The 17,146-nt window shown below is 37.8% G+C and overlaps 1 protein-coding gene across 3 annotated transcripts; it reads left to right on the top strand.

Annotated features, from left to right (window-relative positions):
• The first annotated feature begins 1,797 nt into the window (after window positions 1-1,797).
• Window positions 1,798-14,901, top strand: MTRF1L (mitochondrial translation release factor 1 like). 3 transcript variants are annotated; one of them, XM_082668755.1, is made up of 7 exons: window positions 1,798-2,080; window positions 4,678-4,757; window positions 6,596-6,779; window positions 7,244-7,407; window positions 8,953-9,070; window positions 10,255-10,391; window positions 11,148-14,901. In XM_082668755.1, exons 1-7 carry the CDS (start codon window positions 1,828-1,830, stop codon window positions 11,346-11,348), a joined length of 1,137 nt encoding a protein of 378 aa, XP_082524881.1. In that variant the 5' UTR covers window positions 1,798-1,827; the 3' UTR covers window positions 11,349-14,901. The 3 variants fall into 3 exon arrangements, with proteins under 3 accessions (XP_082524881.1, XP_082524882.1, XP_082524883.1); XM_082668757.1 differs by having other exon boundaries at window positions 1,955-1,971; XM_082668756.1 differs by lacking the exon at window positions 11,148-14,901 and having other exon boundaries at window positions 10,160-10,370.
• The last annotated feature ends 2,245 nt before the right edge of the window (window positions 14,902-17,146 follow it).

Below are 17,146 nucleotides of genomic sequence, written 5' to 3'. Positions count from 1 at the left end.
AAAATGCACATGCGTTACACTGACTTTTTAAAAATGTTTTGAATAAAGAATTCACCAATGTATCCTTAGAAAAGTTACTGTTTCCTCATTGGTGTAATACTATAGGAGTAAAGGTGCACTTAATTATGTTGCTTAAATTGCTAACACATCTGAGGGGAAATAATTGCTGGCAGGATTCTTTACATTGTTCTATAAGGTTATCACTTGTTACATTTTTGCACCTTTTATAAATAATAAAGTATACTCTTGAAATAACTCGTTTTGAGAATTCAGCTGAGAGATTTATGTTGAGTTCAAGTAGCTCCCACAATTTCTATGCTTAAACTAATATTCAAAGTTGAGTTTAGACTTGGAAAAAAACTATTCCTAAAAGAGATGCAGACAACCTAATCAGTCCTGTTCTATACTCGGATTAGCATTTTTTAAATTGGGTTTGGATCACTTTTAAAGCAAAACAATTTTATAAAGTAGTGTGGCTTAATACACATTCAAAGTGAAAAAAGATTTGAGTTAGTTGAAGCTTCTAAGTAGCAAAACCTATTTTTGTTCTATATTATTTGGAGAGTCGGCTCATTCTACTTTGCATTTGTATATAGAGAGCAAAGAAACGATGCAAGCTCATTTTATAAGAATTTATACTTAACCTCAACAATTCTGATTAGATGACTTAAGAATGACTTAACCTTGTCAAGGGCTCCCGTATTTTACCATTTTTTTTACAAGAATAAGTAAGAAGACTTAGGGTATATTAGGTCTCTGTACAGTTACACCACCACTTAGTAAATCCTGCTCAAACCAGTTAGGTAGTGGGAGTTCCCAGATTGGATGTTCAGCCCTTGCATTCTCAGGCCTGTCTAGATTGTATTATTCCCTCATATACATTCCTCTGGTGGGCTATGAAAAGGTCTTTTGAAAAATGCAAAAGCATTACACCAGTAAACTTCAGTATTCCTGGCACTAATCCACTCTCAAGTTTGGGGGTGGAGGTTGGTGGTTTTGTGGGGACGGGGCTAGCGGAGGCGGGGCTCTGAAGGCTTTGCTGGGCTGTGATTAGTTGCAACACGGAACGGCTCAACCATCTTAAAAAGTAGCTGGGTAACAACGAATAAATGAGAATGGGCATGAGACTCGGTGTGGAAGGAAGCCGTTTTAAAGCAGGTAAATTAAGTGGTAGATAAAGGGCAGGAAAGCAGACTGCTAAATCACTCCGTGGTTGCCTTCGACGAGTCTACTTGTCACGTCTTTGTTAATACGAACCTTAACCACCGTCGAAAAGAGAAACATGAGCAGGAAAATTGGAAGAGTAAACACACGTACACACTGATAACCATCCTACAATTCGCTCTTGGAGACGACAGTCCAGGCTGGCAAGAGAGCGGACATCCGTGCTGTGACCTCAGCCCCAGTAGCGGACAGTAGGCTGCCCCCCGTTGCTGTACTTTAAATCCTCATTGAGAGCCTGGCAGACAAATATTCAACGTCAGAAAACGTAATGACAACCTATTGCTTTCTCCTTCCGGTCTAACACTCCGCCCCAGCTCGTTCAAGGAGGCGTGTCTGACCTTGCCTTCAGAGGAGGTCTCTCGGACCCTCCCCTATCGCTTCCAGCTCTGCCCCTCAACTTCCGGCCTCCGCAAATAATACGGCGTTTAATAATAATTGGCCGGAAGTTCCCAACCAGGCTTCCGGGAGGCCCTTTTAAACCTGCGCGTGCGCCAGACGGGGCTTGGCTAGGTCTCGCCCCTATTGCCAAGCTGCACGGTGTCGCGAGACTTGCTCCGTCCGGAACTTCCGGCTCTTGTCCGCTTCGGACGTCCGGCTGTAGCTATGCGGTCAAGGTTTCTTCGGAGTGCTTTTCGGTGGGCCCGGCAGGCTGCTGGCCCGGCCCGCCGACACGTTAGCTGCGGTAGCCTTCCAGTGGAAGAGCTATTCGCCCGCGGCGGACCCCTACGGACCTTCCTCGAGCGCCAGGTAGGGTCTGAAGTCCAGTTGCAGGTCAGGCGGCCTGAGCTGGTGGCGGTGGCCAAGCTTCTGAACGAGAAGGAACAGGAACTGCAGGAGACCGGGCACCTGCTACATGGTAAGGGCCGGGCCTAGGGGAGCGGAATTCAGAGCAGATTCTTGACTCTTCATTTGTCCTTGCCACTAAGCCGCTGCTCAGATGTCCACACTCTCTCCGAGTCTGAAGTCTTTGCTCGGTTGCAACCCTTTTTGATTGCATCAGAGGTCAAGGCATCTGTATGTGAGTTCTGGTCCCATCCTCTCCTTGGGCTCCCTTGACAGTGCTCTGCGCCCTTTTACAAAACTTAAGTTGACCTTTACTGGTTGCGTATTTAATAGCAGGAGATTAGCTCGCCAGAAAATAAGGCACTAGTCCTGTTATGGGCTCGAGAGCAGTGTTTCTAAGTGTGGTACAGGGACCACCCGCAAAAGTGACAGGAAAGGTTCGTGCTAAGTAAACCCAGACTCGGAATCTGAGACCTAGAAACATGCGGTTTTAACAGATTTCCCAAGTGATTCATGTCCATTCGAATCTGGATGGGGCCTATGTTTCTGCATTTGCACAAGCTTCTGGGGATGCTTAGTTGCTGGTCTGTGGCCCACACTTTGGAAAGGCTCTAGAGAGGGTCACAATCTATTGGGGGCAAGAAAGTTAATTATAATACAGATTATAAGTAAAAATATTTATCAATAAAGACCTAGGAGAGCAAGGAGAACTTGTTGGGAAAGACTTGTACAGGGATAAAGGCCCACCCTTAGATGATTTAATAATAATTTAACCTTTATTGATCCTTTGCCATATTCCAGGCTTTGCTTAGCTTCCTTTATCTAACAACTCATACAATTCACGTAATAAATTATGAAGTAGGTTCTATTAGCCTTATTCAACAGAAGAGGAACCTGAGACATAAAGATAAAATTACTCAGCTCGGGTGACACCGCTTGTAAGGAATGGAGCTTGGATAGGACTGACCCCAATCTCATGCTCTTAATCACTGAACTCTGTGTTAACCAAGAAAGGGGAGGTTGGAACCATTTTGTAAGGGGGCTCAAGTACTAACCTACAAAGTTTGATTTCATGCTGTTGGCAGAAGCCAGCCAGCAGAAGCTTTCAGATTGGGAGTGAATGATAGGAATAGCTTTCTTGCTTAGGAATCTTGATTGGTGGCAGTTTAGAAGCAGCCTGGAATAGGACTGAAGATGCCATGGAAAATGGGAGACTAATGCAATTGTATAGTTAAGACATAGTATCCTTTGGGAAAAAATTAAATTGGTTTCATTCCTTAAGCCAAGCTTAAAGTCCAAGTAGCAGCCACAAAGCCTTAATATTAAAAAATATATTTTTATATTGATTACATGTTGAAATTGGTAGTGTTTTGGGTATACTGCATTAAATAAAATGTAGTATTTAAATTAGATTACTTCTACACTTTAGTTCCAATCTCCTTAGCCTTACCAGAACACTGCATTTCAGAGCTGAAAGGCCCATTAGAGATCATCCAGCTCAGATCTTTCATTTTATTCTTGAGATTACTGAGACTCAGAAGTTAGGTGTGTTGCCCTAAGAGAACCTTGGTGGTTGAACTAGGGCTAGAATTCATTTTTCCTTTTTCTAATTAAGCACATTTTACATTTCACCAAATTCTTGCCAAAATAATTCCCTGCCATTCCACCAACACTCCCTATATTCGCCTATCTCAGTTTTGCTGTTTTCATTCTCTCTCCTTAATTCTTTCCTTTTTCTGCCCATCCCCAAAACAAACAAAAAATCCTTCGGCATGCTGTTATTTTAGTATTTAATCACTTAATGTTTTAGGTTATTTTTTGTGAGTTTTTCTCCCCTAGAATAATATAAAGAAAGTAAAATGATCTAAAATCCTGCCTTGAGGGCAGGTCTTAACATATTATCCCCAGCTCCCAGCATAATTGGCTGTTAATACATGAATAAACATTCCAGCTGATAGAGTTTGTTCTTTCAACAGAAACAGAAAACTGTAATAGCTAAGAAAATTTCCGCCTGTCTCCTTTCTATAGGCTGCATGTGGTCCATAGGATAGAGGAATGAGGAGGTATATTTTGTACAGTAAAAATGAAAACTGAAAGATGAAATAAGAATTAGGTAAAGCCTGAGAGAGAAGACCGCTTCATGTAAATATTCTGTCAGTATTAGGCTGGGTCTAAATGTTTATTTAGGTGGACACTTTTATATTAATGAAGCATTTACTAGTAAGACAAATAACTTCCTGCTTTTTAACTCAGTTTTGGTCTAACTGGTGGTACCTTCTCTTCCCCTTCCGGTCTTTCTAACTAGCTCAGTGTATTCATTTGTTATTGTAGAGTCTGAGTTGGAAAACTAAAAGCATATTTGTTAATATGAATGTTTTGGGGAGGCAGAATTATAGAAAAGCTTTGTAGCTTCTTTATATTTTTCTATAGAGATTCTTTTTATTTTGAACATATACTTTTGTCATCAGGAAAAACTTAAAAAATTTTTTTTAACTACATGCTTTTGAAAACTAATGCATAATATGCTTTAAATTAATAACAGTTATTAAAAGGACAGGATAATTGTTATTTTTCCCTTAAGCTACAATAACAATAAAACTATTACCTTGAATTCTGTTAGCAATTTAATACTAATTAAGGAAAACTTAACCTGCTGCCTTTTTTTCTTAGATGAAAATGAAGACTTAAGGAAACTTGCAGAGAGTGAAATAACTTCATGTCAGAAAGAAATAGCTCAACTGAAGCATCAGGTATGGTATTTGTGCAAGGAATAAAGCATCCGTGCGTGCTATTACTTCTAATGTATTTTATTAGAAGTTTATAAAAGCAAGTCAAGAACTAAGCAGCTTGCTAGTATTTATAATTATAAACTGGTTTTTAAAGAAGGAAAAAGCATACTCCCCATGGCCCTGTTTTTTATCATACTAAAAGGATTGTATTGATAGAACTCTGAAAGAAGGATGACTGTCACACTAATAGGATTTGCCAGAAAGGCAGTGAAATGTTGGTAGTATATTTTCCTTCTTTTGTTTTTTGAAGAGAGGTGAGGATGGGGATGGACGATGAGAAGAAGAGGTTATGGAGCGATGGTAGGAGGAAGCAGGAACATTTCTTTATCTTTGTGTCTCTGACACTATTACAGTGCCAGCCTAGAATAGGCCCTTAGAATTTTTAAAATGGAATTGCATTGCTTTGGCTTTATATCTAGAACTGCAGAACATATGGAGTTAGACGAAGGATCATGAAATTAGATCCACTCTTCATTAATTCTGTAAAGCATAGCTTAAAGGTTTACAGCAGATATATCTGGAAATATAAGTGAAAGAACATGATAAGGTGAGGAAGGATCCTGGAAAGGAGGTGCTTCATTTAGAGATTCCCTTTATCCAAGTGTAGAACTTACCAAAAATTAATGTCCCCACCACCAGTCTAGAAGAAAAGTTCCACTATAGAGCGAAAGGTTTCATGTAGCTTGCCTTCTACCCATTTTCTAAATTTTTTTGTGACGTAGAAGGACATACGTATTAATGGTTTCTGTTCATTGGCAAGTAATTAACAGATGTAAACTCTATCATGTTAGTTCAGGATTTGAGTGGTCACATTCTATTGGCACAGGCCAGAGAGATGGAAAAGTAGGAAAGCAAATATAGCTCCTGACCAACACAAAGTGATACTTCAGAACTCGGGTAGCCTTGGGTTCAAATTCTGACTCTTCCGTTTTCTAGCTGTAGGATACTGGGCAACTAGAGTTAAACTTCGTTTTCACTTCTTAAGGTGGAGCTGTTAATAGAACCTGCCCAGGATGTTTTAAGAATTAAAGTACGTAGAGTGCTTAGCAGAGTGCCTGTCAATATTAAAAAACCAATAAATGTTGGCAGCTTTTTTTCTTAATTCACCTCATCTAAGAAGTCTTTTTTCTGTATCTCCTTAATAAGTACATACTGCAGTGTGAAACACAGAATTGTAATGAAAGGAAGACTGATGTAGGCACGAGGGTCTGAGTTCTTGTGCCTGTTTGGGCAGTAACTAACACGTGGCTCTTTAACGAGTCATCTCACTTCTATTCTCATTTTCTTTTACTTGTAAAATGAGGGAATTGGACCAGATCTTCTCTAAAGGCCTCTCCAGTTCCAAAATTGCAAGTTTCTCTTCCATGTTAAAGAAGCTTAGAAAAAAATACAAATGCAATTTGAGTGTTTTTTTCCTGCCATACTAGGCTATAAATTTCCAGGGACAGAGCTAGAATCTTTTTGTATGCTGTACACAATATAGTGTACTACTCACAGCAAGCACTGAATTATTAACTGAGTAGAGAACAGATATGTATACATGAACACCTGAAAGAAACAGAAACACCTGTAAGTGTCAGCTGAACACATATAGCATTTATAATGTAGTTATAACATTAATATTTTGGGAAATTATGCATTATATGGTTCTAATTGGCAAGATAATTGAACAGTAATCAGCAATATTAAATTATTTGCTTAGGGAAACTTTAAATTAAATATTTAAAATCCTAAATCTAATCATTGAGGGTTTTTTTTAAGTCTTAATTATAGGAGGGGTGATATTTTTGTATTTGCAGATTATCTTACTTTTGGTTCCCTCAGAAGAAACGGATGAAAGTGATTTGATCCTGGAGGTAACTGCAGGAGTTGGGGGTCAGGAGGCAATGTTGTTTACCTCAGAGATATTTGATATGTATCAGCAGTATGCTGCATTTAAAGGATGGCATTTTGAAACCCTGGAATATTTTCCAAGTGAAATAGGTCAGTCAACTGTTTTGAAAAAGTATAGATTTAATTTATCTACATATATTTTAGGAAAGGGTTGGAAAGTTCATGACTAGGCTTTATAATTTATAAGGATGCTTAAGTAGTTTTATGCTTATCATTTACTTAATAATTTTGAATGCAAATATATCAAGTTTGAAATGGCCTATAAAACATTAGTCATTCAGTACTAACCACTGAATGACTAATAGTCTTTTAAAAGTGGTCCTTTAGAGGTGTTACTGAACAGTTAACACCATAAATGCTTTATGTTTAATAATTATATGAAATAAAGATATTAAGTGAATATCATAGACTTGTTAAAGGTTTTCAGTATGTTTTATAATCAATATGCTTATTATGTAGCTCTTTTAAATATATTTCAAGATGGTAGAAGTGATGGTCAGTTGTTATAAATGGTAGGAAAAATAAAATAATTCCCTTTTCCCAATGTTTTCAAGGTGGCCTTAGACATGCATCTGCCAGCATTGGGGGTTCAGAAGCCTACAAGCACATGAAATTTGAAGGAGGTGTGCACAGAGTACAGAGAGTGCCCAAGACAGAGAAGCAAGGCCGCATCCACACCAGCACCATGACTGTGGCGATCTTACCCCAACCCACTGAGGTGAGGCACCACAGGCCCCTCTCCTTGGAATCCTGGGACCAGCACAGTGCCTCCCCCAGAGTAACACTCACTTTACTGAATTGAGTGTCTCTTTTGCATCATGTATTTTGAGTTGTTTTTACAAATACATTCTCACAGTCCAAAAAGTATGATTTTAACAGTAGATGGTAAGAATTAAGGATATAAAAGTGATCTAATCTTACATTGCCTATTTATTATTTTTTCTCCACCACTAAGCTTCAAGTAGCTATTTTGAGACCATGTACAGGAGAAACGATATTAAATAGAGTTTGAGAGTGATTACATTTATAAATACTTTTGCTTTGTGTGACTTGTTCCCAGAACATTAACAGCGAGAATCCTGTTTTGACAAAGGATAACTATTACTTAACAAAATTGCTGCTTTATAACCCAATCATATTAAAATGGAAATATATTGCTACAGTGTTCATAATGAGTATACTTTATTTTCACAGATAAATTCTCAGACTGTATAATATTTTTAAGGTAGCTTAGTTGGGAAGTTCTATTTTGCTTATATCCCTTCTGCTGAAAAGTGATAGGAAATATATGACTTGTTTTTCAGAATGGAGTATGAATGATTTGAGAAGGAAGTTTGAGTGTTTCTCTCTAATAGGGTTAATGGAGTTCCTTTCTTCATGTCTAAGTTTTATGTGAAGCCTAGATGAGCAACAGAACAGTTAAGGGAGAGAGTGAAAGGGGATAGATGGGAGGAGCCACACCTAGATATAGTCACTTTGGCTTAAGCATCTTGGAGATGTAAGGAGTTTTCAGAAAAAGATGGAGACTGAAGACTGAGGTCCATATGTCATCTCATTTCATTCTTCCAGCAACGGTAAGAAGGAGCCACCCAGGGAGACATGGAGGGCCTGTGAATGATAGGATTCCTGCTCCTGGGGTTGTGGACATCTCACAGACTGGGCTGTAATGGTTCATGAAAGAGCTTTTTAAATACAGTGCTTTGGATGGTGACTCGCAGGACAGAGCATTATCCTGATGTCAGACCCCAGTGTATTTATGAATTGAGTCTATACCCTTGACTTCTTGGCCTTTAACATTTCCGTTTGTCTCTCCTCTGCCTCTAAATATGTTTAAATCCTCCTTTATTTAAAATTAAACAAAATAAAACCTTCCTATAGTTCTTAAGCTCGTGTCATTTTTTTTCCCCTCTGCTAAAGTCTTTTTGCACTCAAATCATTTAGCTATTATATTCACATTTCTATTACTCACATTTCTGAGTTCTGCTCTTGGTAAGAAGAGGGTAATTACAGAGAAGTCCAGTTTTTGAGGATGAGGGAGGGTTTGTTTTTCTTTTACCTTATGTTTTGATAATGTGCTCTTCCAATAAGAAAAGTTTAAAAAATGGTATCCTTCCAACTACTTTCTGTTCCTAAAATTAAACCTTCTAAACCTTATATAAATTCTATACATGACATGTGTTTATATTTATAAATAGATAGTTCTTCCCTTTGAACAGATCATACATGTAATTTTTTTAAATCCCAACTTTCCTCTTACATATAGATTAATCTGGTGATTAATCCTAAAGATTTGAGGATTGATACTAAGCGAGCCAGCGGAGCTGGGGGGCAGCACGTAAATACCACAGACAGTGCTGTCCGGATAGTTCATCTCCCGACAGGTATGTCCTTATTTCTTCAACATAAAACAATGAAGAAAGAAATCGAATTCTGAATGACTTGATTAATTTTCCACTGACACAGGTCGTCAGTTATCAGGAATACAGTTGTTATTTAATACTTGATTTATCTTGAATCCTTAGCTGAAACTCTGCAGGATAATTACAAAGCCAGAAAGAGGGAGGGATCTAAGCCCAGGTAATTTCCATGTTAGTGACTATATCATTAATTTTAAAAAATCCTCACAATGACGTAATATCATGGGTTCTTCTTTATCAAAAAATGGTCTAAATCACTAGTTCTTACCCTTTTTTGGAGGGAGGAGGAGATGGATTCCTTTGAGAAAATGAAAGCTTGGACCTGCTACCCAGAAAAACATGCTTATATGCAAAGTTTTGCAGGTAATTTCAGGGGCTTCTTTCCATTAAGTCCATCTGCAGACATCTAGGGTTCTGTCTTAATTCTGGACAGTAAGGCAATGGAGCTATAACTCAATAATCCTTACGACTTCAAAATACTATTAGTGTACAATACACTATTATTAAACGTGTTTTTACTGTTGATATACATGTGAGAAAGAGCATATGGTTAACAGACCTCCGTTGTCTAGAAAGAATACAAGAGCCGCCTACTGTAAATAATCTCAGTCATAATTCCTGTTGACTGAGAGTGGCTGATGGGAGTGCTGGGTTCCTTTTCTTCTTTTTTAATATGAGGAAATCCTCACGTTAAACTTGAAGATGATGTCTTATGTAATACATATTATATAAACAGGAATAGGAAAAAAAGTGGATGGAAAGACTCAAAAATATTAATAGTGACTAACTCTGGTACTAAGCTTAACTTTTATAATTCAGTTTGTATAATGAGTAGTTACTACTTTTAAAAAAAATTATGGTGACTAGCTGAAAGTACCAGAAAATAATCCATTTTAAATGACTAATGCTTATTGTTTAGTATGTATGCCTTCAATATGGAAATACTTTGAGCTATAACTCAAATTCTCAGTTTTCCGATAACTGTAAAAGTTACTTGTTAAGTTTACGGTCTTCCTTTTTTATATTAGAGTCCTATTTTTTCCCTTTATAAAGGAAGAAGAAAAAGAATGAGAAGGAAAAGGAGTATTCCTTGATAATAAATGAAGATTTCTCTATTAAAACTCTTTAATTCTCATAACACTATTCAGGTGTTGTTTCCGAATGCCAACAAGAGAGATCTCAACTGAAAAATAGAGAGATGGCTATGAAAAAGTTACGTGCAAAACTATACAGCCTGCGTGTAGAAGAAGAAACAAGTAAACGATACAATGCTAGAAAGATTCAGGTAAAACTGAAATCTTACAAATGCTTCTAAAGGATAAAAATATTTTTAGATAAACAAGGTTTTGTATGTGTTAAAATCACTTCAATGTATTTGTCGAAATTAGAGTATAATTCAAGTAGCTCAACCAAGGGCTATACTTGTTTTATAGCAACCTTACACCTCTGCCCTGTTTTTTATATTCAGAGGTGTCTTTCTCATTCACCAAAGTTATTTTAAAAAGGTATATGGAATTCCCATTCATTTTGAATCCTTTGAAAATTATGGAAGAAAGTTGCAAAGCAAACTGAACTTACTTCCTGTTTGTCATTTGACTTTATGTTAACTCCTTATTATAACTTTGTCATCACTGATGACAACCAGATTAGTTCGCAGAGGTTATATGTGTTCAGCTATAGCATCTGAATATCAGCTGTGTGCCAGGCTGTGTGTGTGCACCGTCACTGTGCAGTAGGTATTGTCTGTATTTTACAAACAGGGAAAACTATAGAGTTGAAATAAATTACCTGAAGTCTTAAAGTATTAAATGGCAGAGAGAGGATTCAAAATTCAAGTACTAATCTGTCTGACTTTAAAGCCTATATTCTTTTTTCTCTATCAAGTTCCCATGTTACTTGAGGATTCAGAATGTTTAAAACTTGCTTCTTAACATTGTTGTAAATTGTAAACCAAGAGCTTAATCTCCAGGTAAGTTAAATTTGTAGGTTTAGTTGCCCTGAATTTAACTGTACTTCATGTCTCTCTTCTTTTAATATATAGATTGGCACTAAAGGAAGGTCAGAGAAAATAAGAACATACAATTTTCCACAGAACCGGGTCACAGATCACAGAATAAACCAGTCACTTCATGATCTTGAAGCTTTTATGCAAGGAGAGGACCTACTGGATGAACTTGTACAGTCATTGAAGGATTATGCTAATTATGAATCTTTGGTAGAAATTATTTCCAACAAAGTTTAAGTTGACTTGTTATTAAAGACTTGTATAGCTTATGAAAATTCTATTATAGCAAGTCACATTGTGTACATACCAGTATTCTCTTGAAACACATGAGTTAACACAATTGGGAGTAACATGTTTTTAATACATAGGTAATTTATATGAATCGTCTCTCAATTTATTAGTAAAAAGTATTACAATATAGTCATGATTCTGGTTGTGCATTTTGAACTCTTACAAGAAAGGAAAACAGTCCTTTGTTTTATGTAAAATATTTAACGAATGATCAGAAATTTGGTTTAACTCTTAAGGAAAACTTCAAACATAAAACAGTAGAAATATGACAGTAATTATTGTTATTAGTCAAGGTTCTAGTCAGGAGACAGAAACCATACCTTTAATTTGAACAGGGATAATTTTGATATAAAAAGTTAACCAACGATGGGATTAGCTATTAGGAGATAAAAGGTTACTACTCTAGGACTGAGAGAGAATACCCAAGGAAAGAATACCCTTGGAAAGGGCTTCCCTTCCCTCCAGGTAGAGAGTCAGGCCTGCTGGGAGAGTAACGCTGACTAGAAGCCTAGGCACCCTGTGGCCCAGCCAACTTGACACATAAAATTAACCATCAGTGTCCCAAGAGCACCCCTGGCAGCTGTGCATAGAGACAGAAACAAAAGAAGCCCCTTCCTCGTGCACTGTCTGTCCACCTGCCCTACTGACAAAGCTTAACATGGTACCAGCCGGCAAAGGAGAAATGTTTATAGGTCCAGCTCCAATATCACAAAGTACGGCAATAAATCGGTAACTGGCACAACCATACTCATTGCTTAGTTTCAGTAATTGAAGTTATAAATATGTTACACTTCACCCTTAAATATTTCAGCTTGTATGTAAAAAAAAATGACACTGTTCTACTTAATCATATACTATCATCACACCTAACAAAATTCACAGTAACTCCCTAACATCTTCAAACACCCAATTCAAGTTTTCCCCAGTTCTCCCCGAAATGTTTTAACTGGCTTCTTCAAACCAGGATCCAATTAAGAATCACAGATGGGAATACGTGATTATATTGCTTAAATTTCCCTTATTCTAGAACAGCCCTGCCAAACGCTGCCCCCTTTTTTTCATGACACTGCACTGAATTTTCATTTGAGAAGGCGAGACTATTATGGGTCACGTCATTTGTTCCTCAAGTCACAGTAGTTCCTGCAAACTGGAAGTTAAGAGCTTAAGACTAGGTTAGTTTTGCATAGTCCTTCCCTTTCCTGTGACTTGGCATTTTTGCCATTAAAATATACAGTTAAGTAAGCCAGCCTGAATGCTCTGATATGCTAAGATGTATTAGATTCGCTAAAAAATGACTTCACCCTTGTGAAATAAGAATTTGTTGAAAGTGAGCTTAAAGCTAAATCGGTATAGTCTTTTTTCTATCATAACATTTAAAAAGTTTTTCTTTTTTCCCTGGCAATCCTGGTTATGATTAGCTTTTTTCTGATAAGCCTGACTTCAGAGAATTGAGCCTGAGAGGGAAGGAGAGCACAGGAATGTCTGCCTGAAGCTGCACAGCTGGTAAAAGACGTCTTGGTGTTGAGAGCAACAGCAAATAAAGTAGTGTGCTTGAGAAATAGACCCCCCCCCATGGTTCTCCCACGGTGTGTGCTTCACTGCAAAAAGCAGTCATAAATTCAAGCTGTTTAACTACAAAAAAGGAAAAGAAACAGGACATGTCAGTTACCCCATAAAGAAAGTGAGAAAAGCTAGAAATGCTGGCTCAAGAATATTTTGAAAACATGAGGTAAACGAAGAACTACAATTATGAAGAGCTCTACCTAGTGGATGATGAATAAATGTCAAATTTATGGTAGTTACAACAAGGTAGGATTTCGAGAGAAACAAAAGTGATTTCACTATTAAGGTTATATGATTGAAATGTTAAAGTATTAGGAGACATTTAGTTAACTCTCAAAACTGCACATTTTTTCATGTGTTTGAGTCAACAGTATTAATTTTTATAAACGTACTACATAAATTCAAAAGTACATTATTGTCAGGCAGTTGTTTCCTCTTTAAGTCAACATTTATTAGCCAAATTCCCTTTAAAGCCCCAGCATGTGCTAAATTTCAGAGTAATTTTATATTGATAATTTCTCACCTTATTGCTCTAAAAGGGAGGTGTAGAAAAACCATTAAAGACAGTTAAGAATTTAAGCTGGCCAAAGGTTATCAGATACATCAGAGAATTTTAATTTGAAGAGTATCCCTCTACCCTGTAATGTTCTGCTCAGGAAAGCCATTCTGTTCTGCCTTCACAGGAACAGCTGATGAATGCCCCTCTTAGTGACCTAAGCAACTCAAGAATGCAGCAAGACGTGGCATTCAGCAGTCATCATCACTGAGCACAAGGCGCAATGCAAGCCTGTGTCTCCCAGATTTACCACTTTCCCCTTGGGTCTTTTGGTTTCCTTTTTGAATGAAAGGGACATAGCTACACGTTATTAAATATTACAGTATACTGTTATTCAATTTCTCTTTACCTCCTCTAACAGGTAATAATTAGAAAAGTTGCACTGAGATTATGAAAGGTCTCGAATGTTGTATTTCATTCTGTGAACAAGGGAGAGCCAAAAGTCTACTCATTCTGTCCCCATCCCTCTCCAGTCCCTCCCTCTCTGCACCACAGGAAAAGAAAGTGTGAGAGCTGTACTAATGAAGGTGGGAAAGAACCTTCCGTCAATTTTCAAACTTCCTGCCCATTAGAACATCACAGTTGGTTAGAAAAAAATTATCATAATACTTTGGTAGTGTTAACAATATAACTTTAAGATATGTATCACCATGTGCCTTATGAACACCTGTGGAGTAATTGACAAATTCTGGTCTGTGAACTGACATTGGCTTACACTTCACTAATCTAAATTAGTTATTCCTGTATGATCAAATGTAATTTTTGGAACCCAGGAAAAGGTAAGAATAGAGCAACAATTTTGGCGTGAAGCTTACTAGAACCCTACGTCTAACATTTTAAGGGCCTTAGAACTTTGTAGCTGTTTGCACAAACCATGCATCTACACAGCTACCTGAATTATAAAGCACCCAATGTCGCTCCCACCTGCCTTTGCCTTCCCTGCACTCTCTTCCTAAAACACATAATTACCTCCACAGACTTCAAGGTCCAACCCAAAGGGAACTTTTGCACCTATGCAGTCAACTGCTCTTCATTAGTATTCCACAGCCCTTTACACAACAGTATGAAAACACTTATGGCAAGGCAGTAAACTCACTGGGTTCCTCCTGTCTCAGGTTTGTGTGCGTAATAAGGAAAAGGGAAAGGGTGGTCAGGAAATGGAATGTATTATTAACCCTTTCACATCATTTCATTAGTGGACAAAACTGTTTTCTTCATTCTTGTCTCTTCAACACCTAACTTCATGGCACTAAAAAGATGTCTAAAAGGCAGTTAGATCTAAAATTATTTGTCTAGAAATCTGGTGTATTGTTCAGGAAGAACCAAAACTGAACTTCATTTCAAAATGGCCTACAACATCAGTAAATCAAAACTCATTCAGCCAGAATGGAAATTTTAAAGATGTATAAATAAAAAATCACTATGTCTAAAATGAAACGTCATATTCCTCTATAACCCGTTTCTCGCTGTGTGATCTCAGTTTCTTTCACGGCACTACCATTCTCCCTCTCTCAAAATTAAATTGTAGTCATCTTCGATTCCTCTTCCTTATATGCAGTTTACTGTAATGCCTACTCTCCTAAATACCCTAAACTTCACTGATTCCGTTATCACCACTGTGGTCCACAATTGCTTCTCCCGGACTACTTTAATAGTCCCCTGCATCCTAACTCTAATTCGGGTCACACATACATAACCGCCAGATTCATCTTCCTAAAATGCAAGGCTCTGATCTTGTCACCCTTCTACTCGACAACTTAATAGGTTCCCACTGCCTCCCAAATAAAACTCCAACTCTGAAGTATGCACGCAGCACATCCGTATCCCTACCCAGCATCCTTTCATATTAGCCCACTTTACACACCACCCCTTTATGTCACATCAAATTAATTTTTCTTGATAAATCCTCCTGCACTTAAGCTTGCCCCATTTCGTTCCTATGCCAGGGGGAAGGCCCCTCTCCTTCCCATTCCCTTAAAAGACATCCCCAACAGCAAAGGTTCACATCTAGAGGCAACCTCACTTCCCAGGGGATACGTTGCTATGTTTGGAGACAGTTATCACAACTTGGGGTGGGGGGGCAGGGGGAGTTAGAGGTTAAGGCTGCTGCTACACACCCTACTATGCACAGCATAGCCTCCACAGCAAAGAATTCTCTGGCCCAAAATGTCAGTAGTGCTGAGGTTGAGAAACCCTGTCCTACAGAGTAATCTCATCCTGGCATACAGCAGTAACTCCGCTGTTCTATAAAAATTCCCACGGTAACTAGACATATTTGACTCATCCAGTGTTCACAGCTGTATTTTGTACACCTTATCTCCTCCCCCCTGTACTCATGATGCTTTTTATTCAAAATTATTTACTGAGCATCTACGTCTATTAGGTGGCTGGCCCAGATAGGAAGCAAAGGGGCAGGTACCACGTCCCAATTATTTCCAGACATTTCCAGGATGCCTGCTGTAGATCTGCAATAAGGATTTGGTGAGAATAAGGGCAATTCTCTCTGCGCTTCATTTTGCACCTAAAAACTCAGCAATTCTGATTGATACTGATTTGTAGAAAAAAAGAGGTACATATATCTGTTGACACCCAATAAAATTCAGAATATCCCTTTCTAAATTTCTCACTAAAAATGAAACTAACAGGTGCTCATGAACCTACTGAAAAAGTTAAAGTTAACTCTCAGTTAAGAATAATATTTCAACATAATTAAAGCTCTAATAGTTAAAATCAATATTAAGTAACTTAATAAGCCTAAAGAAAAAGACTAACAAACTATTCCACCATGCAATAAAACATGCTTCACTCTTTATATTACCTTATATTACGATAGTAATTTTAGTTTTTCCAATATCTTAGCCTTTTTCTGAAAATAAATTTTAAAAATAACTGCTGGAGCATACCTTTTAAGCTGTGGTTAAGATTCAAAGGTTGTAGTCCAGGTGCTCAGTTAATTTAATGAGAACCCCCCTCCCCTCAAATTTCACATATTTGCATCTAAAAATAAAAAAGGTGAATAAAGATGATCTCTGAGGTCAAAAGGGAAAGTAATATGAAAACGTACTTATAAGCAATCAAGCCTCCCACAAGTACTATTACTCCTCAGTATAACACAGAGGAAAGAGGAAAGTACATGGACTTATCCTAAGACTGGTGGTTCTGTGGGAATGAACTTACACTTTTAAGCACAATCAGAAAATGAAAACCCTAAGGTTATTGGGAGAATTAAAGGCTAATTTTACAAAGTGCCTAGTAGATAAAAATGCTACCATCGCTTTAATATTCATTCAACAAATCACTCCCTTGCTAACATTCCTCCAACAGTTAACCAAGTCCTACAGGATCTGGCTTCTACCTATCTGACCTCACCTCCTACAGTCTTTTGCTCTGTAGGCTCTAGACTTCCTTCTAGCCCTGGAAGAAGCTATGCGCCTTCAGTCTCTTTCCTCTGCTTACTATGCAGATCTCTGCATTGCCAGCTGAACATTCGGATCTTGGTCCAAAGCCTCAGAAACCTTCCTGACCACCCAAAGTCCTTAACCCTGACCCTACTGCCCATTCTCTACCCCCTTATGTTGGTTTATATTCCTCTTTCATTCAATGAAATTGTTAATTGCGAACTTCT

Source organism: Grampus griseus (genome assembly GCF_964374135.1).
Source record: "Grampus griseus genome assembly, chromosome: 13".
NCBI lineage: Eukaryota > Metazoa > Chordata > Mammalia > Artiodactyla > Delphinidae > Grampus > Grampus griseus.
Note: the sequence above shows the minus strand (reverse complement) of the source record. Positions and strands in the feature narration are given on the sequence as shown.